Raw genomic sequence first — 27,856 nt, forward strand, 5'->3', positions numbered from 1 at the left:
ACGGTCATTGGTAGAGGTTTGTTTGTTTTTTTTCTTAGGGATTTGACGTAGAGGTGGACAGCCATATGATTGCCACGCTGGTTGAGGACACGCTGTACACAACACACCCTGCTATGATCCTAAACCTGAGAGCCTGTGTATCAAGCCCTGCGGTAAAATACCTAAAACACTCCACCAGTATCGATTGCTTTATCAAACAGCAGGGGCTTTGACCATAGTGTTTGAAACTGTACACAGTGACAGATCCATGAGGTTACTGTATGTTTTGGTTTGATGAGATTCTTGTTTTGCATGTTTGACATCCTCATCAGTAAAAACGTCTGTACAAAATATAAATTACATACATTTAAAGTCAACAACAGGAAGGAAAACTCAATAATACACATGTGACTTCCATGTTATAAAACATTAATATTCCTATTTATAGTTTCCCAGGGAGAAGCAGATTGGTTTTCTGAACTCTCCATCTCAGAGCACTCTTGTCAGAAGGATTCTGGTACAGCAACTCAGAGCAACCAATGTCAAACAAGGTATACAAAATGTTATATTTTAAAGTATTGTGATATTTTACCTCACAATATTGTATCGATATTCACAATGCAAAAATCAATATTTTATTAAAAAAAAATCACATTCATACTTTTTGGGAAAAATGTAAATTGACCACCACCCAGAGCAAGTCTATGAAAAGGCAAAACATACTTAATTATTTCTACTTAAGCAAAATCCAAACTCCAAATGTGCTTAATAGTCCACTGCAGATCAATGGGAGTAAACAAGTGATAAAGATCGCAATATATCACAATTTTCACACTAAACATAAAGAATCACAATAATATCTGATCGTGACCCCAGATATTGATATAATATTGTATCTCCAGGTCTGTACTATGGTGGCCCAAGGGTGCAAAACTAGCAAAGTAAAAAAAAGCTGAAAACACAATGGAAATAAACCACAGACAATGAAATTTAGCCACAATACAATGGAAAAGAAAAAACGCTATGGAAATTAGCCACATCATATTGGAAATAAGCCAAAACACAATGGAATTAATATCTACTGAAATCAAGATCTCGACTGCATTGAGTCATAACTTCCATGCTAATTGTATATTTCCATTGTGTAGTGGTTTTTCTGTTGTGTTGTGTCTTATAAGGCCTATTCACACTGAATTTGTGATTAATTTGCAAGACGAACTGCAAGACGAAAGGTCTATTCACACCGAGAACAAAACAAATAAAAATGAAAAACAATTTTGCCCCTGTACATTAGGTGGAGCGGTTCTAAAAGCATTTATTCTGTTGCATGGATCTTTGACCGTTCACCTTTCAATGCATGAGATTAATATATTTAATGCAGATTTACCTACTTTGGCATATCTGTTTCAATATGTTGCTTCCAAGTTTTTTATTCACTTAGAGGAGTATAGAATATGTGTTTTTTTGTGTGAGTGAGATGAATAAAGAGCCCTGCATATGTCCCGTGTCCTCTGTACTTATAGTTATGCATGTATTTTGCTACAAGCATATTTCAAACAAACTACCGAACCCAGCATCTCTTTTTTTTTTATGCCTGGATAGTATAACACAAGTTACAGTGATATAAATACATGTGCATAGCATAAATTATGATGCATAACGTTAAAAATAATATAAAAGGAAACACGACCTAATGGTCTTTACATTATTTAATTATTGCATATTTGTATTGAATACAGGTTGTTTTGTGCACGGTGAGAAAAAGAGCACAGTTACAGGAATACTTTGTGTTATTTTATTCTTGCAATAAAAATAGCTGTGAGATTCGGCAATTCGTTTTTCTTCACTCGTAGTAAAGAATTGCATTTTAAAAAGTCTTTTTATGTGATGTATTATATGAGCTTAGTCCAAACGAATTGCCGACCCTCATAGCTATTTTTAATGCTAGGAAAATATATCAGGCACAGTAATAGGCCTACACATATTAAATAATGTAGATTTAGACAAAACACCAGGTATATTATATTAAATGGTAAAAAGGTATCAGCACATTACAAAAATATTCTAAAAAAGAAAGAATGTGTTTACACCTTCTATACTATTTATTTACTGCATATTTGCATTGAATTCAGAGTATTTGTGTGTGAGACGAGTACAGCACCTGTGTTTGCCACTTGTTTAGTGCCATCAACGTGCTGGATTGTGCAGCAGCAGCGACTCAGGACAAAAATGACAAAAAGCTCTTCTCATTGGTCAGTCAGTATTTATCGCACCTCTGTAAAATAATTCAGATCGTGGGCGGATGATTTGTCTATCCCGGTGTGAATAGCACCATTGGAATCCTTTTTTCCTATTCAAAAGCTCATTTGAAACTAAAATTAACACTGAAAATTCAGCCTTGGTGTGAATTGGCCTTTATTTCCATTTTGTTGTTGCTTAGTTTCGTTGTGCTGTGGTTATTCCAATTGTGTTTGCAACTTTTGTTTGCTTTGTTAATTTAGTTGCGTTGTGCACCCCTGGGCCGACGTACCCTGCTTATTCAATCACATTTCAATCACATATAGATCTGATTGTAAATCACACAAATTAATATATAAAACTATCAGTACATATACTGTATATTACAGTATAAATATTTTACCAGTTTTTGTGGAGTCTCTGCACTTTTATGATGCAAGTTGTCGTTTTCTCACAAATTATTTCCTTTACCCTGTCCCAGGTTGTCAGACTCATGTAGGAGAGCTTTGTTGTGTTTTGAGTCTGGACACTCCCTCCAGTGAACGGAGAACAGGCTTTCTTTCTCCTTCCCCTTGTCCTGGAGCAGCCCTGCACTGGACTGACAACTTTACACTGTAAGCACATAATTATTCTACCATTCCGTTACTGATTGTAAATAAAGGCTCATATACCATAGATCAATGTAAAGACTGTGGAATGGAACTTTCTGAGTGAAGTGTTGACATATCTGACACTCAGTAATAAGTAACTAGGAAAGGTCTCGAATAATGTCATATTCTTTCAGCCAATTACTTGAAACTGCACTATTTTTAAACAAGCACCATCAATTTAAAGGTCAACTTAAACACATCAACATCAACCACTATGGTGAATATTGGCTGTCCTTTTGTAATAAATACATGTGTGAATCCCTTAGCAGCTCCACCAATGGCTCTGTGAATGCGTTCAGACAACTACCAAGGAAACAAAGAGCTATTTAGCACATTTGATTATTCGCCGTTTCCATCACATCACCATTTCCTATGTTGCCAATTACCAGATTTGGCCAATTTATATCTAATGGCCACCATACAGATGTTGTGGAGCCAAAAGGGATTAGTAGTCTATAGCACTACTACATACTGGCATTATGCAGTCATTTCATAACTGAAAATCCAATTCCAGCTGGCATACTTCAGTCTGCTACTGTTTCTAAAAATATAACTTCATCTCCAATTCAGGATCACAAATAAGAATGATAAGAAAGATAAGTTTAATTGTGTACATTTTTAACAATTTGTCTTATCTATTAGGGATTTAGGACCAGAAACCAAAGAGCTCATAGTAAGGCTTGTGGAGAGAAACAGCAAAGGAGAGCGTGAGTCACCTTTTAATGCTTTCATTCATTAGTTCATCCAAGATTATTTTTCACTGCATGATATTCTTAATGTTTTCTGTCAGTGAAGTCATTTTTTGGGTTGCTTGACAAATAACTGGGTTTCTTTTTTGCCTATTTGACAGAGTATTTACCTGGATATGCTTCCTTATCACTGGATTGCTCTAAAAAAAATCCCAACGGACAACACAAGCTGTCCATCGGTCCAGGTCACGGTCTGGCTCCGACTGCTATCGTAACACTAGAGGTATGCTGCATCTTTAATTAGAACTCAGTTGGATAGAAAATTAGGATGCAGTACATGTACTTTACATTATAACAATGCAGAGCTTTTTTGCAGTTCTGTTAAGGACTTCTATGAAGTCTTTGTTCACTTTTCGGAACACTGATAAGTGCCTGTTTTTAATGTCAATGTGAATTATTTACTAGAAAACATATCTTATTACAATGGTGAACTAAGCACTCAACTAGTCTCTGATTAACTCGATAACCAGATTATTTATTTATGTTAGTACTTCAGTGCATACATTAATTGTTACACACATAATCTTAAAAACCAAGGAGTAATCATTGTGTTTGTGATGTTTGTGGCTGCAATAACCTTTATAGTTTAGTAGTTTATCTGTTCTGTAAATGCAAAAAAAGGAATATTTTTTTAATAAATATATTCTGCGAAATCATGTTTTCTGAGTGTTTAAGGCAATGATCATGTGTTTCTGCCTCTATAGCTGTTGTATTTGGAGTCCAGTGATTTGGGTGCATGTCAGAATACAACTCCTCTGCGGTCTTCAGTCACCCCATCAAAGAAGGTGGATGTAGACCGTACTATCATGCCTGATGGCACTATTGTCACCACAGTGACCACCATCCAGTCACGACTAAAACTGGACCATAAACTAGGTAAAGACCACCTCACTCTAGACCAATGAGAATACATACCAATGTCGTTATATGTCTGAAATGTTCCAGTACCACAGAAGTGACTTAGCAGTTTTACCATATCCTGTTTCTTCCTTTTTATCTGCAGGAGACTCTCCGTCTAGGTCTCCTTCAAAGGTGGAGGTGACTGAAAAGGCTCCCACTGTACTTATCAACAGCTTGCAGAGTACTAATGCCAGTCCTACCCCCACCAGTGAGCTCTACATTCAGATTCACATTTTGCCTTGCGATGATTAAATGCACCTCTTATAATCCCTTTGTTTAAAACCTGGAAATATCAGTAAAAAGTAAAAGAGTATGATTTCCAGGCCGGAAAAGCCATGGAAATTAATAAAGTCTTAAAATTTCTTGGCTAGAAATTACTCTTTGAGTGAGTTTATATCTCTGTGAAATGATTTGTAAAAATTCTTCATGAACTATTAAGACAGTAAAAAGGTGTGGAATGTTCACAAAACAATTATGATTTTCACACTTTTTTGCTTTATTGTTATTTTTGCAATGGTAAAACATATGAATGAATCTAGGGAAGTTTATAACCATGATGCTATTCTCAAGCAGAAGGCACACTCCCTAATGGGCTGGATCCCGTTGCTGAAACAGCCATCCGGCAACTGACCGAGTCGGCCTGTAAGGCACCCAATAAAACGCCTTCTAAACGCAGCACTCTCATCATATCTGGGGTGTCCAAGGTCAGTCTGAACATCATCTAAATAGAAATTTCTAATCGGTGTCATACAAACATTGAGGTTACAATGAGGTAAACATCCAGGAAAATGATCACCAGAACGGTCCCCTGGGTAATTTGTTTGTTTAGCCATCTCTTGACTATTATCTTGATGTAATATTCTGTAGGATACCTTTTGCTATGAAATTCTCACAAACACATCCTTGAGGCAATGCTATGAAGTCTATAACATTTATATAACACATTTAACTAATATTAACTTTGTTTTAAATGTTTTAATCTATAATAAATGTTTTAATGTAAATGTCATCACAAGCTCAGTCTACTCATATCACATAGATATACATCTCACATATCATTAATTATCAGAAAGTCTGACAGCGAAGCTTCTGTAAATACACTTCCACCTAAAAGCCCCGACATACGCATGGCCTAGTGATTCTTCGTTGTTTGCCAAAAAAGAAGTTTGAAGCAGCTGAGAAACAGCATACTGTTTGTGAACGTTAAGACACCGGCAATGCCATTGTAGAGGAGTATTTCAATATAAGGGTGCTCAAGACTACATGTAAAACCTTAACTAATGTCACATTAAAATGTGTTATCAATGACTTTATGCCTCATTCTATGAGTAGAATTCTCATGATATCAGTAAAAGATGCTGTTTTAACCACTCAATGATTATTTAAAGTAATATATACTGTACATATATGCAGTAGATCATGTGTAGTTTGTTATGTTTGCATTCTACATTCATGGTGCTAATACCATAATATGAACCAGTTACACTCTGTTATTGTAATTTATTATGACACTGATACTACTGCAAAGATGGGTGTATGAAAGAGTGTTAATGAGCAAAATACAGACAAAAGAACGATGATAGGCATATCTAATTTTAGGCAGATGTATGAATGGCTTTCAGCTGCAGACGACACATGAGTGAAGCAGCATATCACATTTACATTTATGCATTTGGCAGATGCTTTTTTTTATCCAAAGCGACTTACAGTGCAATTATTACAGGGACAATCCCCCCGGAACAACCTGGATTTAAGTGCCTTGCTCAAGGACACAATGGTGGTGGCCGTGGGGCTCGAACCAGCAACCTTCTGATTAACAGCCCTGTGTTTTAGCCACTGTGCCACCACCACTCGCATATCAAACAACAGAGTGAATGGGAACTTACGAGTATTCGAGTAGATTTGATTCTGTTAGTAGACTGATTAAACAAAAAAATTGCATGACATGTTCTTGGAAAGTTTCTCCATTCAAACAATTGTACAGATGTAGGTACATTTTCATTGTTGTGCTCATGTTGACTGATCTTAACTACATGAACGATATAACTGAAAAATCAGTTGGCCTCAAAGTGGATGTAGCTTCATGTCACACCTACCTGTGAATTGGGCCAATGCAAGTAAGGTGTTTAGAAGTTTTCGTGAAAGTTCGCCCTGGTGAACTCAAAACCACCTTCGTTTTGGCCAGATTTTGTTTTAAATGATGTCACACCTGTTTGTTCTTTAATTTTGTATGGTTTTTCAGTCAGTGTGATCTGTCTCAAAGGTTCCTTCAGGACATGTACACATGCCATAAAAACAAATTTTCTGTCTTTCCCACAGGTCCCCATTACTGAGGATGACTCAGCCTTATCAGTGGGCTATGCTGCAGCCATGGATGCAGCCCTACAGGGGGGACATTCTCCCAGCGGAACCCCGAACAACCACGGAGCTTCCGTGCATCGGGAAACAGATGAAACCACTCCGTCTGATGTGTCAGAGCGGCCGTCTGTGGATGATGTGGAGTCAGAGACGGGATCTACTGGAGCGCTAGAGACACGCAGCCTCAAAGACCACAAAGGTATAGAAGCCAATCAGATTTGAATGGATTGTTTTGTTTTCCCCAAGGTATATTTAAATAAAATGTATGTATATTCTTTCTACTGTTTTATGTGTTTATATTTCATAACATTGAAAATTTTGCTTTTGTGTGTTTTTTTCAGTGGGATTCCTTCGCAGTGGTACCAAGCTACTGTTCCGCAGGAAACACAGAGAGAAAGACCCCAGTTTTAGTCAGTCCCATGAAGATGTCTCCAACCTGGACAATGACTCCTCTACAGCCTCCTGCTCCCCCACCAGCCGTAAGAAGTCTGGAAGCTTCTCTCGTCGCCTCATAAAACGCTTCTCATTCCGTTCATCCAAGACAAAGGGCAAATCTAGCACCGCCAATGGAGGGGCTAGTGCAACAGACAACTAAAGCAGAAATTTAGAGAGAGAGACGGTGCAGGCACCAGTCAAATGAGTGTGGAATAAAGTAAAATGAGTGTGGAATTGGCTCCAGAATTAGTTATTTATCTTATATACTGAGTGCCCACCAATCAGGGGTTATGTCCTACTTCAGACCACATTGTCCCAGGTAGCCAGCTTTGCTTTGGCGTGCCCACAAGTTTTCAGGATGGAAAAATCAACTATATATGGAAAATAAGTGGATTTGTTGTTGTTCTTAAATTTATGGGATGATTAAGTGTGAACAAACGTGAGAAAACGTGAGAATACTGGAGATGGTCATGTGTTGATGGTTATTGAGCACAAGGGGGCGACATAGACTAGAGACTATTATTGCCTCCAACACTGTTGCTGTGTTGTTTTTCTTATTTATTTTATTTCATCAGTTGCACTTTGGATCTTAAACTGATTGTTTACAATGCTGGGGAGCTCTTTTTTTGTGACGTTTTTATCATGTTTGTGTATCGTTTACTGTTATCGGCACTGATTTATTTCTCCTGAGATCATGATAGGAGTATTTCAAGGGTGTGAAATGCTAAGACATACTGTGAGCTTTGTTCTCGTTTTGTTGTTGCGATAGCATTTTAGATCAAACGATAATATGCCCTGTTTTAAAATAGCAGTAGAGTTTGACTTTTATTCTGACTTAATAATCTTTTATATGTTTCTATTGTTTTTGGAAAAATAATCATAACTATAGGTATATCGCACTAATTTATGTTTGTGTGTTTTAGTTGAAAAGTACGAGCCCTTATGACAAAAGGGAAACACTACAGTTAAACTACATTTGTGTATATTTATAAATTATTTCACATTGTAAATCTACATCAGGCTGAATTTGCAGTGAAACGTGCTATTTTAAACTCAGGGGATACTAAAAAAGGTGCGGGAAAAGATATTAAATCACTTTATTTATTAGTTGTTTTTTTAGATATCGCTTGAACTAAACCTCCATTGTCTCAGTATACTATCCCGTTTCTTCCTGTTTTCATTTAGTTGCAATAAACGTATCAAGAGGTACGGGGTATCCAGAGGTACGGCAGTCCACGTGTGCTTTATTTAAAGGTGCTGTACGCGATTTGTTTTATGAAATGATTTCCGGAAAGATATCAATTAAATAGCTGCAATAAAATATCACACAGGTCTCCGTGACAGCGCTAGTCTGTATAATCAGTAAGGGGGGCTGGGGTTTGATTACTCTGGAGGAGGGATCTCCACCCCCAATAATCTGAGCATTAGTCTGAATCGTAGGAACACCACAGATTGTTTTTATTATAAAACGGAGATTGAAGTTTATTGTTTTATGTTCATGTAAACTACAAATTAACACTTTACCCATAACCCTCCCCTATTCCACAAGACTCATGGCATGTATCAGCATTTCGATTGATCAAATATTTGACGGATCAGAGCTCTGTTAAAAGACAACAGGTTTTTAAATTGCCCACACATCTGGATTACAATTGCTTTATGCTTTTCTCGCAGTTTACAGTTGGCAAAGCACTTGTTTGCTGGAACTCCTGGAGCACATTTGAGCCTGGAAACTAATAAAGCATGAGTAAAGTTATAATATGACCAGAATGCAATAAAAGCGAACAAATTGAAATTGAGGTAGTGGACCTTCCGAAGTATTCGGAGCTTCATATTGTTATTGTGGTTAATTTGATGTTTAATTTATTCTGAATAAATAATTTTTGAAAATCCTCTTTCTTTTCTACCCATTTTTTCTCCCCAAGTCAAATTAGATATAAGATCAAGGATCGGATTTATACTTCGCTTTGCAGAGAAATATGATAACAAGGGGATCTGGCAAGTATCAGGAAAATATACTTTGCACGATTTTATAATTGCTTTTATATAGTTTAAGATTTAACAACCAACAAATCGCCTAAATATAAAAATAAATGTAATAAAAAAGAATATTATGTGTTCAATACACGTTAAGCTCAATCGACCACAGTTGTGGCATTATGCTGATTACCCACTGATCTATATATATATATATATATATATATATATATATATATATATATATATATATATATATAGGTAAAAATTACCAAAACAGACGATTTCCCATTGAGACCCATAGGAATACACACACACGTTAGGGAATACCAAGATGGCGGCGCAGTAGCTTCACTGTTGTGACGTCATGAGCTATCCAGTTATATATAGATCAGTGTGATTACCACAAAAATGTATTACGCCTATTCCCTCCTTTTCTTTAAAAAAAACAACAACAACACCATGAGTTTATGCTCGAGGTTACAGTTAGGCACTTACAATAGAAGTGAATGTGGCCAGTTATTTGGAGAGTTTAAAATAATAAACGTTAATCTTATAATTTTGTAAAAATATTTACATTATTTCCTCATAAAAACTTAAGCTGTAAAGTTGTAAGTTTTAGAGTCATTTTAGGGTTTTCGAGTTTGTTGCAACACAGTTGTAATACTGACACAGAAAATATTAGTAAGTCATTTTAACACACTAAAATAATGTTAAAAAGCATATTGTTTACATCTTATGGCTATACTTTTGAAAGAGTGCTTTAAATTATACGGATTGGCCACATTCACTTAATTTTTGGTAGTACTGAACATTATTCCACAAATGGTGTCATTTGAGCTTAACTTGACGTAAGACAATAAATCAAAAGGATCATTCCTTATTACGCCAAAAAAAAAAAAAAATATATATATATATATATATATATATATATATATATATATATATATATATATATATATTGTCGATTGAGCTTAACGTGTATTGAACACAGAATATTCTTTATATGTATTAAAATTCAGAGGGAATTTGTTTAATTTGTTTGAATTTGCCGCCGAAATTTGATTGACAGAAAAAGTTACCACTGGCGGCGCAGAGAAAACATACAAACCAATGAGCTTGCGCACACCTAGTGGCACTCCGATTGGTGCTTTTGTTTGTGCTTTTTATGCATGGAGAGGTTGAACCAATAGGAGATCATATCCGCTCTAGGTTTGGCTCTATAAGCCAATCAGTTACGAGTTTTACAACGGGTAGCCTATCATAACTGTAGGCGGAGCTACAAAGACCTCGTTCAGCCAGCCCTTAAATACTGCAGCAGCTCCTCAGGACACCTAACTGATTTGTTCTACATCGTAAAGAAGAACTCTACGCAATTAACATGTCTGGAAGAGGTAAAACTGGAGGAAAAGCTCGCGCCAAGGCTAAGACTCGCAGTTCCCGCGCTGGTCTGCAATTCCCCGTCGGCCGTGTTCACCGTCTTCTGCGCAAAGGCAACTATGCTGAGAGAGTAGGTGCCGGTGCTCCCGTCTACCTGGCCGCTGTTCTTGAGTACCTCACAGCTGAGATCCTTGAGTTGGCGGGAAACGCTGCAAGAGACAACAAGAAGACTCGCATCATCCCTCGTCACCTTCAGCTGGCCGTTCGTAACGATGAGGAGTTGAACAAACTGCTCGGCGGCGTGACCATCGCCCAGGGTGGTGTTCTCCCCAACATCCAGGCTGTACTTCTGCCCAAGAAGACTGGCCAGGCTGTTGCCAGCTCAGGGAAATCTGGAAAGAAATCATCTTCCCAGTCGCAGGAGTATTAAATATGTAGACTTGTCTTGAACTGTCTTTAAACTCAACCAACGGCCCTTTCAAGGGCCACCCAACTCGTCTGAAAAGAGCTTATTCCATCGCTTCCACATTGACCGTTATATAGCTTGTGTTCGTGGCTTGATTTTACAAATAAAGATTCATGTTTTTATACACTTTTGTCTTCTGTGTTTTGTTGAAGCTTCGCAATGAATAAGACATTTTGTTTCGGTCAAATTACTCATTTAAAATAATTAGTAAAACCACAGGCCTACGACCTATCAGTGTACCTATGGGGGGAGGGAAATGAACAATGGTAGCTGTAAGTGTGCTTTTTAGTCACATGACACATTTTTGCAAAGAACATTTCAGTGGCTGGTCTACGAAATTGCTTTAATCATGCTACGTATTGTAGAGGCACATTATGGAAAACTGCTTTTGTTTTATCTTAAACCAAGAGCAATTTTACAAGCTGATTAGAAACTGGCAAAAATACAGCTTTTTAGACTGCCATTTTAGCAGTAAGGATCTTGCATGTTGTAATGAAGCCCAAATATTCATAAATTCACTTAAATGTCTTACTAGCACCTTAATATTGTGATATGTTTTGTACAGTTCCACAGTGATGAGTTCAACGTACTAGATATTCAACATTGATGTCACATTACATCCTTTGGAGTTTTAAAACCAGTATGTCACAGGTTGTGATGTACATAAATGTCAAAGCCACACATTCAAATTTAATCTGGCCTATAGATAAAAAGGGCCACCTGACAACATCAGAATAAACAGAAGACTATTAGACTATTTTCTTCCAAAAGTCTGTGCCTGAGAGATGATGGAGGCAGTCAAAACAGTTCACTATGTCAGTGTCTTGTGTGAGCTGCTGAGAAAATAATTTGTCTTGTGTTTTTAAACAGAGGCTCTGAGGTATACTGGCAGTTTCTAGTTATACTGATATAGTCATTCAAACACTATATTTAAGTTCTTGAGACTTGGATAGAGAGCACATGGTTGAGTGCACAATGTTCTCCCATGCTAACAGCATGTCAAAAGGTCATGCACTTGGTCTAGACACTGCAATGCAAGAAGTAAAAAAGAAAATAAACTGGTTATCGAGCATCATTTAGTGTTCTGGCTGTTGTGAGAACGTCTTTGGCCCCCTTATTAAGGAGTAGATTCGCCAGATCCATCCCAAGTTTCTCTGCAGCGTCAAGGGCTGATGATGATATATTGTTGGCAGTCACTCCAGTGTGTCCACACTCCTGTGCATTCTCATTCACCTGATAGATAGGAAAAAGAGTTAAGGTTGGTGGTTACTGTCACATGCAAGTCATTTTTAAATATTAACTTAAAGTCTCATATGTGCCATCTTACGAAGATCCCCCCCGCCAAAAAACACATCCTGTGTCACCCTTACTTTGTTGTCTATTTCCACAGATGTTTGCATAGTATCCTTTAAGCAATCTGCTCCATCCAAACTATAAACTGCCCAAGTTAAATACAACTGAAACAAGGAAAGAGTTTGTTTGAACTCAAGCTGTACAAACATCAACAACACTCATTTAAATGCATACTGTGATCAATCTGCTTTTAGTAATGTATCACAGTAACTTTTGTAGAGTCCTTCATTGGTATTACCATGGATGCCTTCACTTCAGTATGAACAGCAACAGGCACACTGCAGCCTCCTTCCTAAAAGCACAGGAAGACGGTAGTGTGAAAACCATAAAACTCTGCATGCTCTGCTAAGTGTCTTATAAGTGCATCTTATTTCCACATAATGAAAGTGAATGGTGACTGAGGTTGCGTCCACAGAAGGAATATAGAAATTAATACGGGTTTGCATCGACATGATGGAGTAAATGAGGAAAGAATTTTCACTTTTGTGTGAACTCTCTCTTTAGATTTTTTAAATGTAGCACCTCAAACAGCTCTTAGTTCATCTGAGTGTTTTCCAGGAAGTATGCAAGGGAACCCACCAGCTGTTTAAGGAAAGCTCCCTCGGAGATGCATCTCAACACTGTGTCTGGACGGTGCAGGACAGACACCATTTCCAGAATGTCCTTGTCTTGTGCTCTGACTTCCACTGCCAGTGCTCCCTTAGAATAAAAGGTAAAATATATATAATATTTTGATATAATGACTCCTGTCCTTTGAAACACGCATAACATACACTCACTGATCACTTTATAAGTAACACTATGGTCCTACTAAAGTGTCCGATGTGGTCATCTGCTGTTGTAGCCCATCCAGTTCAAGGTTCGACTTGTTGTGAATTCTGAGATGCTATTCTGCACACAACAATGGTACAGAGTGGTTATCTGAATTACAGTAACCTTTCTGTCAGCTCGACCCAGTCTGGCCATTCTCCGTTGACCTCTCATCAACAAACCGTTTCCGTCTGCAGAACTACAGTTCACTGAATGTTTTTGGCACCACTCGGAGTAATGTGCTCTAAAACTCTAAAGATGTGAAAATCCCAGGAGATCAGCGGTTACAGAAATATTCAAACCAGCCTGTCTGGCACAAAAAATCATGCCACAGTTGAAATCACAGAGATTAACTTTTTTTTCCCATTCTGATGGTTGATGTGAACATTAACTTAAGCTCCTGACCCGTATCTGCAAGATTTTATGTATAGTACTGCGGCCATGTGATTGACTGATTAAATATTCACAACAATAAGTAGGTGTACAGGTGTTCCTAATAAAGTTGTGAGTGTAAGTATACAGTATGCATACAAGTAGTTTCACAGCAGTTCAATTACAAAGCATGGTACTATCTGCATACATGTATGTAACATACACCAAAAAAATGAATTTTTATGGCTGTAACCGTTGACATAAATTGTTAGACAGGTGTTTCCTTTAGTGTTTGTTATGTGCAGTGGCAAAACAGTCAACGTTGCTGCTGCAGGTGCTTCTTTTCTCGCATGAACAACAGTATGAACACCACAACAATAACTGCCAAGCTGCATGAAGGTTATAAACAACCTTGCATTTTCAAATAATTTGAAGACATTTCAAATAGAGTACATGCACACTTAATGCTATGCTGTTATGGTACATGTTTACACACTTACCTAACCAACTGCATACATGCAATCTTCAGGGCCCAAAATCTGCAATGAGTTTATAGAACAGTTAATGGTTAAATTAACTACATTTCAAATATCTCTATAAACCAGGGCCATAACTACAATAGATGCCCAATACTCAGATTACTGGTTGGTCAATACAGGCTTTTCAATGGATGATTTTTAAATGAGAGACGCTTGATTACACTTTCTTGTGCTTGAAACATGCATTAAGTGCAAGTGTAATCGAGCTTCTCTCATAAACGAAGCACCGAAGGACACTTCTGAAAATGTATACAACACTGAGTTACAATTAGGTCAGTTTCTTTTCAAAAACCACGGATAAAACCACTGGAGTCGTATGGATTACTTTTATGCTGCCTTTATGTCACTTTTGGAGCTTGAAAGTTTTGGACTCCATTGACTTGCATTGTACTGACACAAACATATATCCTTGAAAATATTTTGTTTGTGTTCTACATGAGAAAGTCATACGAGTTTGATATGTCATTAGGGTGAGTAAATGATGAGAGAACTATTGTATTTAAGTTAACTATTTCTTTAAAATCTTGCTATAAACCCATGTTACATCTCATCTAAAATACCTTTGTTGTTAGTATGGAATACAGCCATACTCTGTAAACCATAATGATTCATAAACCGTTTGCTTTATTGACAGTCAAATTAAAACGGTTTTAACACTAATCATACCTGACTGATTCGGCTTTCCCAGCCCATAAGTTTGAGGCCTGCTGCAGCTTGGACATTAGCAGCATAGTCATCTTTTTCATCCAGCTTCTTTAGACGAGTGTTTAGATTCCCTCTCTATAGCAATAAATTCAAGGAAGAATGTTCTTATACCATCAATAATGCTATACACAATATAGGGAAACATTTTGGTATAAACACCCAGGAAATATGTACTTGCTTATTTTGGCTTGTCTATAGAATAAAAGATAAAGCTGCTTCCATTAATAATATATAAACATTCACAAACATAAAGCACAAGAAAATGCAGGATACAATATTTTCAAACTCCAGTTGAGGGAATCTTTTCTTCAGCTGAGCAGCTCTGCGAAGTGAACTTGTGCCAATCACACTGCAATTGAACACAGAGAGGTGTCAAAATATTTTGAAACAAATGTTTCTGACAACTTTGGATATATAACTGCAAAAAAGGTGGTCATAACATGACATCTATGGCAGAACTTCCCTTTATTATTGGATCAATCAATCAAATTCTTTCTGCGCCAATTTGAAATAGCACAGCATGAATAGACCATTAAACAATGAACACTGAAGGATGCCCTTAAATAGACTTTACCTCTTCTCAGGAAGGCTGTCCAAGGTAAATCAAGCATTGTTTGGATGAAGCACAACAGCATGGATTTTCACGCCTTCACAAAGCAATATAAAGTATATCACACACAGCTCTAATATAGGTTTTCCAAGTATATACTACTACAATACCCTGTCATTAAACTTCATACTTGTATAGTTATTAAACATTGGGAAAGAAAACAACTAAATATTTGTGAGAGTTCAAGATTCTTACTGAAGAATGGCTCCAATAGTAAATCCAGGGGGCAATGAGGTAGGTAAATCCTTAAGTGAGTGCACCACAATGTCCACTCTAGCAGTGAATAAACATAAAATAAATAACAAAAATATCACCAACTCATCAACAGGAAAATGTTGTTCTATTGCATTGTGCATTTCGTTGTATTTACTTTATCACATGTGCTTAAATCGGTTTCTGTTCAAAACACATACTTACAGTATACCAAAGTTGTATCAAAAGTCGACAAGTCAACTATCACCACTGTATCTAATGCACATGCCATTTTAAATGCCTAGTGATAAGTTATTTGCCATTAGAGAGCTTTGAAAATCAGTCAGAGATCAGCCTCAGAACAGACAGCAGGTGTTTTGAGTAAATGTGTGCGAAACCGTTTTGCTGAAGCAGTATGTCCAAGAGCACATGAGGTTGAGGTATCTCAAATGCCATATCAATTAAACTAAATGTGTAATGATTACAGCACTTTATATCAAAATCAACTGAACAACAGTCTTTTTTTGTTTTCTAAAGATGTTTCAAAGATTGGAAACCGAAGTATAAAATGATGACATGAGAAAAGACATTTTGGATCCTAATCCTAAAAGAAGTTTAGTATTGATTGATCAAACTTACTGATTTCTCTCAAGGGCATTCTCCAGCTCTTTGATGAAGAGACTCTTTTCGCCAATCTAAGAAAACCCAACACTGATTTAATACATGCTTTTTAGAATAAGGGGCTGCACAATTAATAGAAAAAATTTATTGAGATTACAATTACTGCTGCTGAAATTAACTAATCTTGAAAAGTGTCAATTACATCATTCAATATTACAGATTCCTGTAATAATAATAAACATAATTTTTATATAGAGCCTTTAAAATAGCTTCTCAAGGTGCATTAAACAGTAAAAACACAAGCATATAATAATAAAAAGCATAAAAACAAATAAAGTATATTAACAAGCATATCAAAACACAGATAATAATAAATCAGAATACAAAAATAAAAGAGTCAAGTAGAAGCTATCCTGAAGAAATATGTTTTAAGAAAAGATTTTAAAATGCCTAAAATGTTTGCTTCACTGATATCAGCTGGAAGGGAGTTCAACAATTTAGGAACATAAGAAGAGAAAGCCCGGTCACCAATAGAATGTAGACGAGTCTGAGGGACAACCAAGAGACCAGATTGGGAGGAAAAAAGATTACATTTTGCGATGTAAAGGGTTAAAAGCTCAGACAAATAACCTGACAGGGAGCCAGCGCAAGGATTCCAAGATAGGAGTGAGGTGATCTCTTGTCCTGGCCCTAGTCACTGTGCAAAAAAACTGAAGTGTTGATCAGCGACAGAGAAAGATAGCATAGGGCGTAATCTTGCAATATTTCTGATATAAAAAAGGATGTTTTAACAGTAGGGTAACCCTACAAACATAACTCCAGATAACTACAAGATTTTTCAGTCTGAAAATCCAAGGCAGAGCCATCAACAGATACAGTTGAGTAGTCAGCTTTAAGAAGCTGGTGAGGAGCGCCAATAAGCATAATTTCAGTCTTATTTTTCTTCTTCCCTTTTCTCCCCAATTTGGCATAGTGACTCGCCTCAATTCTGGTGGTGGAGGACGAATCTCAGTTGCCTCCGTGTCTGAGACGTCAATCTGTGCATTTTATCACATGGCTTGTTGAGCGTGTTACCACGGCGACATAGCGCATGTGGACGCTCACGCTATTCTCCACGGCAGTGGATCTCAACAGGTTTTGAGCCCATTAAATTTATTTCCAGTTTGTTTCCTAATTTCAAACACCATTCTAACAGAACATATGTTGTGTGGATTATTTTGATGCACCCTAAATATGCATTTTGGACCGTCAAAAAATGTTGTACATTCACTTGCATTGTTTGAAGGATAAGGTCTGAAATTAAATCCTAACAGTCTTTTTATCAGCCGTCTAAATTATCAGCAAATTTTCATTTTTTGGTGAACTATTCCTTTAAAGCCCTTTATGTATTTGCCCTTATGTTTACATTAAAATGTCATAAGCACAGGTTAAAACCAGATGACTCCCCATTACCATGGTTAGGTCAATGTAGCTGGTCTTTTAAATAATAATAATAACAACATTAAATTATAGAATTTATGAACAAATAGTAGCCACATCACAATTAGAAATTTTAAATACAACTGCCATTTTTATAATAAAAATATAATAGATACAATTGGTATAATAGATTCTACCCAACATATTATTTCATATGAAACTATAACATTGTTGTCAAAATATCACAGTTACTACTGAAAAATCGTGAAACAGTTTAGTGATGTACAATTAAAAAAATTATAAAATAATAATAATAATAATATATATATATATATATATATATATATATATATATATGTATATATATATATATATATATATATACACATACATACATATACATACACACACACTCACCTAAAGGATTATTAGGAACACCATACTAATACTGTGTTTGACCCCCTTTCGCCTTCAGAACTGCCTTAATTCTACGTGGCATTGATTCAACAAGGTGCTGAAAGCATTCTTTAGAAATGTTGGCCCATATTGATAGGATAGCATCTTACAGTTGATGGAGATTTGTGGGATGCACATCCAGGGCACGAAGCTCCCGTTCCACCACATCCCAAAGATGCTCTATTGGGTTGAGATCTGGTGACTGTGGGGGCCATTTTAGTACAGTGAACTCATTGTCATGTTCAAGAAACCAATTTGAAATGATTCAAGCTTTGTGACGGTGCATTATCCTGCTGGAAGTAGCCATCAGAGGATGGGTACATGGTGGCCATAAAGGGATGGACATGGTCAGAAACAATGCTCAGGTAGGCCGTGGCATTTAAACGATGCCCAATTGGCACTAAGGGGCCTAAAGTGTGCCAAGAAAACATCCCCCACACCATTACACCACCACCACCAGCCTGCACAGTGGTAACAAGGCATGATGGATCCATGTTCTCATTCTGTTTACGCCAAATTCTGACTCTACCATCTGAATGTCTCAACAGAAATCAAGACTCATCAGACCAGGCAACATTTTTCCAGTCTTCAACTGTCCAATTTTGGTGAGCTCTTGCAAATTGTAGCCTCTTTTTCCTATTTGTAGTGGAGATGAGTGGTACCCGGTGGGGTCTTCTGCTGTTGTAGCCCATCCGCCTCAAGGTTGTGCGTGTTGTGGCTTCACAAATGCTTTGCTGCTTACCTCGGTTGTAACGAGTGGTTATTTCAGGCAAAGTTTCTCTTCTATCAGCTTGAATCAGTCGGCCCATTCTCCTCTGACCTCTAGCATCAACAAGGCATTTTCGCCCACAGGACTGCCGCATACTGGATGATTTTCCCTTTTCACACCATTCTTTGTAAACCCTAGAAATGGTTGTGCGTGAAAATCCCAGTAACTGAGCAGATTGTGAAATACTCAGACCGGCCAGTCTGGCACCAACAACCATGCCACGCTCAAAATTGCTTAAATCACCTTTTTTCCCATTCTGACATTCAGTTTGGAGTTCAGGAGATTGTCTTGACCAGGACCACACCCCTAAATGCATTGAAGCAACTGCCATGTGATTGGTTGATTAGATAATTGCATTAATGAGAAATTGAACAGGTGTTCCTAATAATCCTTTAGGTGAGTGTATATATATATATATATATATATATATATATATATATATATATATATATAACACACAAGTTAGTTAATGTCCTCGATTGGACGAGAGACTTTCCATGAGCACTGATGGTCTGATACCATCAGCACTCCAACGCCTCACTGTGTGTATCACTCCACTTGTGTTCATGCCGTTATAAACTAAAGTGTAAGAGCAGTGTATGTGTTAAAAGCTACTGTTTGTCTTTTTGTTTTTGACGTTACACATGTTAGCCAGCAGGTGGTGGCAAAAGATAATTTTTGTGTGTAATATGAGCCAGTTAGATGGCATGAAGTTAATCCGTGTCAGCCAATGTCTACATAAAACAGCTCATAATCGCTTCTACACTACTAAATCTAGGAAATATCTTTAAACGAACAACTTTAGCATTACGGCTCATCACAGCTGAAACACATCAGACTGATTAATTACACAATAAGTGCCGTTTAAAATGGCGGAGGACATTGCAGTTTCTATAGTGATCACAAGGCTACCGCAAAATAGGGAGAAATATCCTGTTATTTTTCCACTGAGAAAGCTGACAGCATCTCTGGTTGGGAGTGGCAAAAGGTGATTGCACAAGCTCCATCTCTCTCTCTATCGCTCACACACACACACACACACACCCTTGTTTATCCAATAACTTGTTTGAAACAGCACAAGCCATGATATATATATCTTTGCGCATAGCGTTGCTCTGTTCCACCTCTCTGCTGTTTATAATGTCGGGCTGTCCACTGTTTGAGAGGTTTGACTTTTTCAATAGCGATTTAAACTAGAAAAATCTCACTAGAATGAAAATGTGTCACATCAGTTTTTAATATCAAACCTTTAATATCGAGGAAAGCCCGGCTGACACGTGCACGCAAGATATTTTGAGCAGACATGCAGAGACGCAGAGCACATCATTGGCGCAAGCTGAGTGGTTCCGTCTGTGACACTCACAAACAAAGCTTCATTGCACAGCAAAAACATTACATTGCAGATGAGAAGCCTTTAACGGCTTAATAAAGCACTGAAAGAGAAATTGGAGATAATCATTAGATTTGCCTCAGCAGCCATAACTTTCACTTGGGTGACCGCCAAAAATGTGAGAACGGCATGTTCGCTCCCTGCTATCCGTGACCCAGTCCCAATAGACCTGTGACAAACTTTTGGGTCGTGACCCAGCAGTTGAGAGAAACACTGCTCCACGCACAACTCGCCACACGCCCCACCAAGAGCGAGAACCACATTATAGCAACCACGAGAAGGTTAACCCAACATGACTTCACCCACCCTAGCAACCGTGCCAATTGGTTGCTTTGGCAGCCTGATTGGAATCACTCAGCATGCCCTGGAATCAAACTTGCGACTCCAGGTGTGGCTGTCAGCATCTTTACTTGCTGAGCTACCCAGCCCCCAGAAACAGTCTTATTATTGTTAAGACAAAGGAAATTGTGAGTCATCCATGTTTTTATCTCAGAAATACAATTTGAAAGATATGTGACTTAGAGTTGATGTAAATGTGTGTTGTTTGCATACAAATTATAGTTAAGATAATGTCAGTGTAGTGTTTTTCTATTTACAAATTGTTTTTGTTCTTTTGTGTTCATGAATGCAATAGACAATCAGAAAATCTGTTTAAATTAGTCTATTAGTATCAGAAACGACAACCTAGTATTTAATATAGTTGTTTTGAACACTTTATGTAAAATTAATTCAAAATGTAAACAAAATTTGAAAACACTTATTTTTTATGCAATAAAGCAATTAGGAACAATTTTCAGCTTGTTTTGGATGTGTTGCCTACATAAATAATATGGCATGCAGTTGCCCCACAACGTATTTTAAGCAATATGAATAATCACAATTATAATATCAAGTAAAATAATCATCAATTATGATCATAATCGTCATAATCGTGCAGCCCTAGCAGATTGTAATATAAAGACCAAGTGTCTATGATTTATTAGATACATGTTTAAATGGTTTATGTAATAAAATCCACCCAACTTTGAATTTGTAATCAAACTAATCCATTTGATAGGTTATAAAGAATTCAGTCATCTCGGGCAGTACATAGCAGTTCAAAGGCATTTCCCAACTGAAATTGTGGATGGATTTCTACCTTTGATAATGCAGTGTCCAGAATTTTGTCCCCTATTGTCGACATGGCAACTGAAATGCACAGAAAGTTGACAAAAAGGTAAACAGTTGTGCACACTGGCTCCATTTCTGACATCATCATTCATCTCTTTTCACACAGACAGTAGGATTCAGAAGTGGAGAAGGGGTATGGATTACACATTATCTGCAGACACAATCCCTCTCTGTTCTTGGACAAGCTGTGAGTGCATGAGGAAAAGAAAAGAAAAAGTTGTATGCGTGTGCGTGAGGGTGGGGGGGTACAAGATCTACAGTTGGAAATCTATGCGAAGACCTCAGTATTCTCTACTTTTCACAGCACAAATACAATCTAACTTGATATAACAGAATTTGTAAAATGTTGCACATAATTTTCTCACTTACCTATCTCTAGATAAAGGTCTGGATAAAGCTCTTTCAGTCTGCTGGCCACACTGTCTGTTTGGATACGAGCCAGCTGAGAGGAAAACACAGCAACATAATTGAATATTAAGTATACTGACAATGACATTTCATTAATGCCATAAAGCCTTGATGCAATACATAAGGGAAATGCATGCATTACTTTGCCTATAAATGTTGAGAATACTGCTCTCAGAACAGAGACAAAAATATTCTTTTTTTAATATTTAACCTCAAAATGCTGTTGCTAAATGCTAACCTCTAGAAACCAATCTACTGCAACTTTATGTTCAATTATTAAGAAAAAAATAGTAGCAGCGACTCCCAGCAATCACAATGGTGACATTGAGGATCGGTTTCCATCTGATCAGTGCACATTAGTTAACACACCCATTTCCATTTCATTATCTGCCTATTACAGTGGTTTCTTAAAGTTACAAATCTAAATATACCCACCAACATTTGCAATTTAATTTATACTTCATGTTTCTCTATTAACAACTTCACTGGCTCCATTGCTAATTTCATTTGGGGTCAAAAAGAGGACATTTCTTAATATAATGTCCTATGTTGTTAAGAAGATCCAAAAATGTCATAATAAACCTTTCAATGACAACGTATAAAGAATCAACTCTATTCGGTTAATTTACACCCTTAATGTACTTATTACAAAATGGAAAAATATGGTTAAAGTTTGTTATTCTCTATATAAGCAATATATGTTAAAATTAACATTTGAAGTTTAAAATTATGTGTAGCAATAAATACTGATAAAAATAATTGAAGAATTAATAACAACAAAGCGTAACTGAATGACTCAAGGTACATTAAAATGGCTCTTCCTTGTCCCCATGTGAATGACCCGACATACATTGCCATTTTCTTCCTGAAATAAAGAAAATAATCACAACATTTCAGATCAGTGTTGATTTAAACTCCTGCAAATGTTAACACCAAAAATAAGCTTAATCAAACTCTCACTCTAATGTACTTGAATGGTCCTTCCGTGTTATTTGCTAACATTTTTACTGTTTATGCTGCAGGAAAAGATGTGGCTGCTCCAAGGCATAATGAATGAGGTGGTAGTAGTAGAGAGTATTTTATCCTGTACAGCAGTATTCACAACACCCTGAGTTTTCTGGGCACTGCTGATAAACTTAAGGCGCCAATAATATGTTGCATGAAATGCGTTGGCAGCTCAACTACAGTTTGTCCAGTCGTTTCTACAACAATGCTATTCAGAAAACACTGTAACAGAAGAAGCTAGAAGAAAAAGGTTGTGTGCGTGTATGTATGCATATTATACATACATATAGCGTATTCTGAATAGCACTGTTGTAGAAACGACTGGAGAAACATTTAAATATTAATATTAATCCCCCAGTGGAAACTTTTAAAATGCATGACATTTCATGCTTATATTATGAATTACAAGTAACTAGACAAGATTATAAAAACAAAGAGATATTTTTTCTAGGCGCTGACTAGAATGACGTTCATATATCACGTCTGACTGCACTTATTAAGCGCTTGTTAAGCATGAGACTGGACATTGGTCGTTGCTTAAATTTTGACTCACTAAAATCATGTAGCTCTTTTGGTTTCACGAACTGGTGTTATCAACGTTTTATCATCACGTGAAATGTTCACAAAAACAAAAATGTGCTCCTTGTGTAACCACATGTTTCTACATCCGCCTACGTAACTAATCGAACTCATCCGATCCACCAATAGTAAGACAGAGCGGATGAAATTGTATTTTAACGAGCCAATGAAAGATCACCATATCCTACTCCCATTTAATCGTGTACAATAGTTGCACTTACTTGAGAAATATTAACGTTCCTAGACATTTCCACTAAGGAAATGGAGCGGTATGCAGTGTAGAACGTTCCCGATTTATATCATCAGTCATTTTTACTCGTTTACGCAATAGTTTTGGTTGTGACTGACTGCAAAAATACTCAACTGCGCGCGTGTGACGGGAACGACACTTCCGTGTGCCATGAACTCGTATTGGTAGGTTGAAGCGCATCATGCAACGCTGTGCTGCGCATACATAGCCTGACGACCCGAAATTTCCCGATTCACGAAACATTCTTAAGATAAAGTTTTTCTTAACTAGTCTTTTCTTGTTATTTTCTAACTTAAGAAAAACTTTAAGAATATGTTGTATTCAAAACTATAATAACTTTGTTCAATACAAGTTAAGCTCAATCGACAGCATTTGTTATATGAAGTTTACCACAAAAAATATTTTGACTCGTCCCTCCTTTTCTTTAAAAAAAAACAATAACCGAGGTTACATTTACATATACAATGGAAGCGAATGGGTACATTTTTGGAGGCTTTAGAGACAGAAGCGTGAAGCATATCATTTTATAAAAGCACTTACATTAAGGGAATATTCCAGGTTCAATACAAATTAAAAGCTCAGTCGACAGCATTTGTGGCAAAATGTTGATTATTACCACAAAAATGTATTCCTTCTTTAAAAAAAAAAAAATCGAGGTTGCAGTGAGGCAATCATAATGTAAGTGAATGGGGACAATGAAAGTGAATGGGGACAATTTTTGGAGGGTTTAAACAGAAATGTGAATCTTAACATTTTATAAAATACTTGCATTAATTGTTCTGTTAAAACTCATGTATTATTTGAGATGTTAAGTTGTTTAAATCTTCATTTTTACAGTCATATTAGTGTTTGTAATATCGCCATGGCAACAAAGTTGTAATTGCAGCAATTTTATCACACAAAATCATGTTATCACACATATTATTTATGTCCTGTGGCTATACTTTTGAAACAGTGAATGTTTTAATGTTTACAGATTGGCCCCATTCACTTCCATTGTTATGTTCCTCACTGGAACCATGATTTTTTGCTTTTTTAAAGAAAAGGAGGAACAAGTCGAAATACATTTTTTGGTAATCAATATGTACAAATGCTGTCATTGAGGTTAACATGTATTGAACCTGGAATATTTCTTTAAGAATATTTTTGCCCAAGGTGTTTTGATCACCCTATAGAATTTAGCGTGTACTGCTGACATCACAATGTTATGGTTATTTGAAAATTGTTTTGATAAAAAATTTTACTGCAAAACGGTTGATAAATTAATCACAAGTACACTGGCATTTCTATGTAGTACCTCTGCATAGTGTATGTAGTGTTCTATGTAGTGTATTTAAAATAAATACACACTTGATCAAAATATTTTACATGTTTAAAGGTGCACTCAGTATTTTTTCCTCATTAAAAAAAGTTTCATAACTAAAAACACAAATTGCAATTTTGCAGTATACATAGGAAATCGCAACCACTCACATAACTGTATAAAAGCGGTTTTATTTTACATGGAGAGGGTCCGCATATGGGGGCTGCCATGTTTGGATCACATGACCAGCTGAATACTACTCACTTAATATCAGTAACCGTCCTGTTATTTGAGACTTTTTCTCATTGATTAAAGTAATCATGGCTGAATTTGTTTTAAAATATGCTGCATCCAAGCCGCTAGGTGTCCATTTGACACAAAGACAAAAGTTACTGAGTTTACCTTTAAGATACTCTTGACTTAAGACACATCGGAAAGAAAGCAGTATGAATGTCATGTCTTATGTGATTCCTTAGAATACAAAGTTACTACGATTTCTGAGCTAAATGTATACGATGCAAGTGATTATTGTTTATCATTTGTCGTCTGCAGAATTCTGAGGGTTGGTCTTTGCTGAGCTGCTGATGTTGGATCCTCCACATATGTTGCGCTGCCCTTTTACCCCGATGACGAGTCGCTTCCGGTTGGAGACGTGGCTTATACTTCTGCCATATTGAGCCGCGGAGCAGTGCACTTGCAGAAAAATACCTGTTATATTTATTACTCCGTAGCATTTATACAACAACACAACCGCCATCGAGAACATTAAACGCGGGAAAGAAAACAGACACTGAAAATGGTGAGTTCAGGTTCATTCGTTCATGGAAACACAAGTGATATGCACGATGGGTTCCGTTTTTTTATTGGATAGGTTGCTGCTAGATTAGCTAATGATATGAACCGCAGGCTCATTTACTGACTTAATATCCCTTTACATTCAATCGGAACGTTTAAATTGACGTTTTGTGAAGTAGTATGGTAACGCAGTGTAAATGCCCACTTTTTGATCTGTTGTGAGTGTGAAGAGCAGTGAGCTGGTGAGAGACAAATACTCACTGTGCTGCAGGCCTTTGACATACAGGTCGGCTTTCTTTATGTGCCAATGATAATACATGCATTATGTAAATATGTGATTAATACCTGTAGGACTCTAATGTAGTGGGTTAATCAAAAATAGCTAGTACACATGATTTGTAACATCATTTGCTTCTGTAATCCAGAAAAACCTTAGTGGAACAATTAGGCTAATTTAAGAGTAATTTGTCGTAGAAAATATAACAACTGGGATCCATTTTAACACAGTTTATTATTATTATTTGCTTACGTTCATGTCAAATCTGCTAGCTAGTCTTATGTGACACTAAATCAGTTGGGGTACTTTGGAACAGATTGTTCCTTTCATATAAAGCTCTGGTGAATTGAAATTTGTATTCATGGCTTAGAAGACAGAGCATCAGAAAGAAAAAGTCAAGTTACAAACCTCTTAAGTGGTTAATGTTTACTCTAGGGAACCTGCAGAGAATAATTGTAGATAGAAGCTGCATTGTGTGAGTCAAATTGTGTCATTTCTTACCTGATATTTTGTAAATTCATTTTAAATCTAAATGTTTCTGATAGAGTTAGATGTATCATACAAACGCAGATTTCTCAGTGTTGTGTAATTTTAAAAAGCTTATGTTGTAGAGGGTTCCATTTGTAGTATTTTGATTTGCAACGTTTTCTATCCAGACATTTAATCATTTACTGCAGTCAAAGGTTAAAGGAGCAATATGCAAATTTACTGTACAAAAGCATAGAATTATCGTAATATGTTATCAGAGATTTATGAAACATGCTTATTTGAATTACTGGCTTCTCCGAAAACAATGCTACAGCCACTATATTCTTCTTTGATGTCTTACTGTCTGTTCCAGACCAGAATTTCAGAATCTAGCTAACATTTACTGAGTTATACAAAATCCACATGAGCTGGTTTATAATTTGCAAACATATATATTAGCTGATCTACTTAGTGTAGGCTAAGGCTCGTCACTTTATATTGTAATTTTGCTCGTTCCTGTTGCATGTCCTTAACCTAGCAACCTTCGAGTCTGGGGAGGAGGGGGCGGGGGAGACGACTCTCTCCAATATTTTGAATTTGGACTGCAGTACCCATTTTAAATGCTTGGGTTGATACAAATGTTACATATTGCTTCGTTAAATTTTATTTTATAGAGAGATGGACTCCCTCAATGCTATCCTGAAGATTTTTTTTTTTTTGTAAGGGTTTAACAACTGTCTTTAAGTTGAAGTGTGTCATTTTGGCCTTGCACTGTTTTTTTTAGGGTCATTATCCCTAAATCTAACCATAGTAGGGAGTCATTAGACTTGTTTAGACTATAATGCCAAATGAGGGCGTCCTAGTGTGTGACAGGGCCAGTTATGTTTCCACTATCACTTCCGGAGCTTGGCGTCTGGGCCAATGGCATTTGGTCTGCCAATTACCCTTGGGCCAACTGGGGATTGAGGTGGGGTCAAGGTCAAAGGTGGATTTTTGCTTAGTCAGATCAGAGGTTGCAGCACCAAGATTCTCATTCCCCAATTTTTCATATCTAGCTACCAGCTTTCTTAACAGATCAACGGAGAATTGAGAATTCACCAAGTAAAGGCTTGGTTAGATAACAGCTGCAGTGCAACAGTCCGCAATGAATCAGCCCCTCCAAACTTTACTTTTATGAGTGTCTGTAGAGCTGTTAGGAGAGGTGGAGGATAGGGCTGCACGATTTGGGGAAAA

General features: G+C 36.9%; 3 protein-coding genes and 1 pseudogene across 3 annotated transcripts in view; 3 read left to right on the top strand and 1 right to left on the bottom strand.

Annotated features, from left to right (window-relative positions):
• Positions 1–9,196, top strand: part of LOC127627342 (phospholipid transfer protein C2CD2L-like) — a 33,782-nt gene extending 24,586 nt beyond the window's left edge. The window contains exons 6-15 of the mRNA XM_052103692.1: positions 39–152; positions 428–530; positions 2,699–2,831; positions 3,510–3,574; positions 3,718–3,839; positions 4,321–4,492; positions 4,620–4,724; positions 5,090–5,220; positions 6,836–7,073; positions 7,216–9,196. Of these exons, the coding sequence (XP_051959652.1) occupies positions 39–152; positions 428–530; positions 2,699–2,831; positions 3,510–3,574; positions 3,718–3,839; positions 4,321–4,492; positions 4,620–4,724; positions 5,090–5,220; positions 6,836–7,073; positions 7,216–7,469 (1,437 nt within the window). The 3' untranslated portion in view covers positions 7,470–9,196. The remainder of the gene's footprint in view (positions 1–38; positions 153–427; positions 531–2,698; positions 2,832–3,509; positions 3,575–3,717; positions 3,840–4,320; positions 4,493–4,619; positions 4,725–5,089; positions 5,221–6,835; positions 7,074–7,215) is intronic.
• Positions 9,197–10,584: 1,388 nt separating this feature from the next.
• LOC127631031 (histone H2AX) lies at positions 10,585–11,236 on the top strand. The gene has a single exon (XM_052108979.1). The coding sequence runs from the start codon at positions 10,668–10,670 to the stop codon at positions 11,094–11,096; it is 429 nt and encodes a 142-aa protein (XP_051964939.1). The 5' UTR covers positions 10,585–10,667; the 3' UTR covers positions 11,097–11,236.
• A 228-nt stretch (positions 11,237–11,464) lies between these two features.
• Positions 11,465–23,907, bottom strand: LOC127632640 (porphobilinogen deaminase-like; annotated as a pseudogene).
• A 1,794-nt stretch (positions 23,908–25,701) lies between these two features.
• LOC127627448 (coatomer subunit delta-like) overlaps positions 25,702–27,856 on the top strand; it is a 28,091-nt gene continuing 25,936 nt past the window's right edge. The window contains exon 1 of the mRNA XM_052103829.1: positions 25,702–25,882. Coding sequence (XP_051959789.1) covers positions 25,880–25,882 — 3 coding nt within the window. The 5' untranslated portion in view covers positions 25,702–25,879. The remainder of the gene's footprint in view (positions 25,883–27,856) is intronic.

The sequence above is a fragment of the Xyrauchen texanus genome, chromosome 3, assembly GCF_025860055.1.
Source record: "Xyrauchen texanus isolate HMW12.3.18 chromosome 3, RBS_HiC_50CHRs, whole genome shotgun sequence".
In the NCBI taxonomy this organism is placed as follows: Eukaryota; Metazoa; Chordata; class Actinopteri; order Cypriniformes; family Catostomidae; genus Xyrauchen; species Xyrauchen texanus.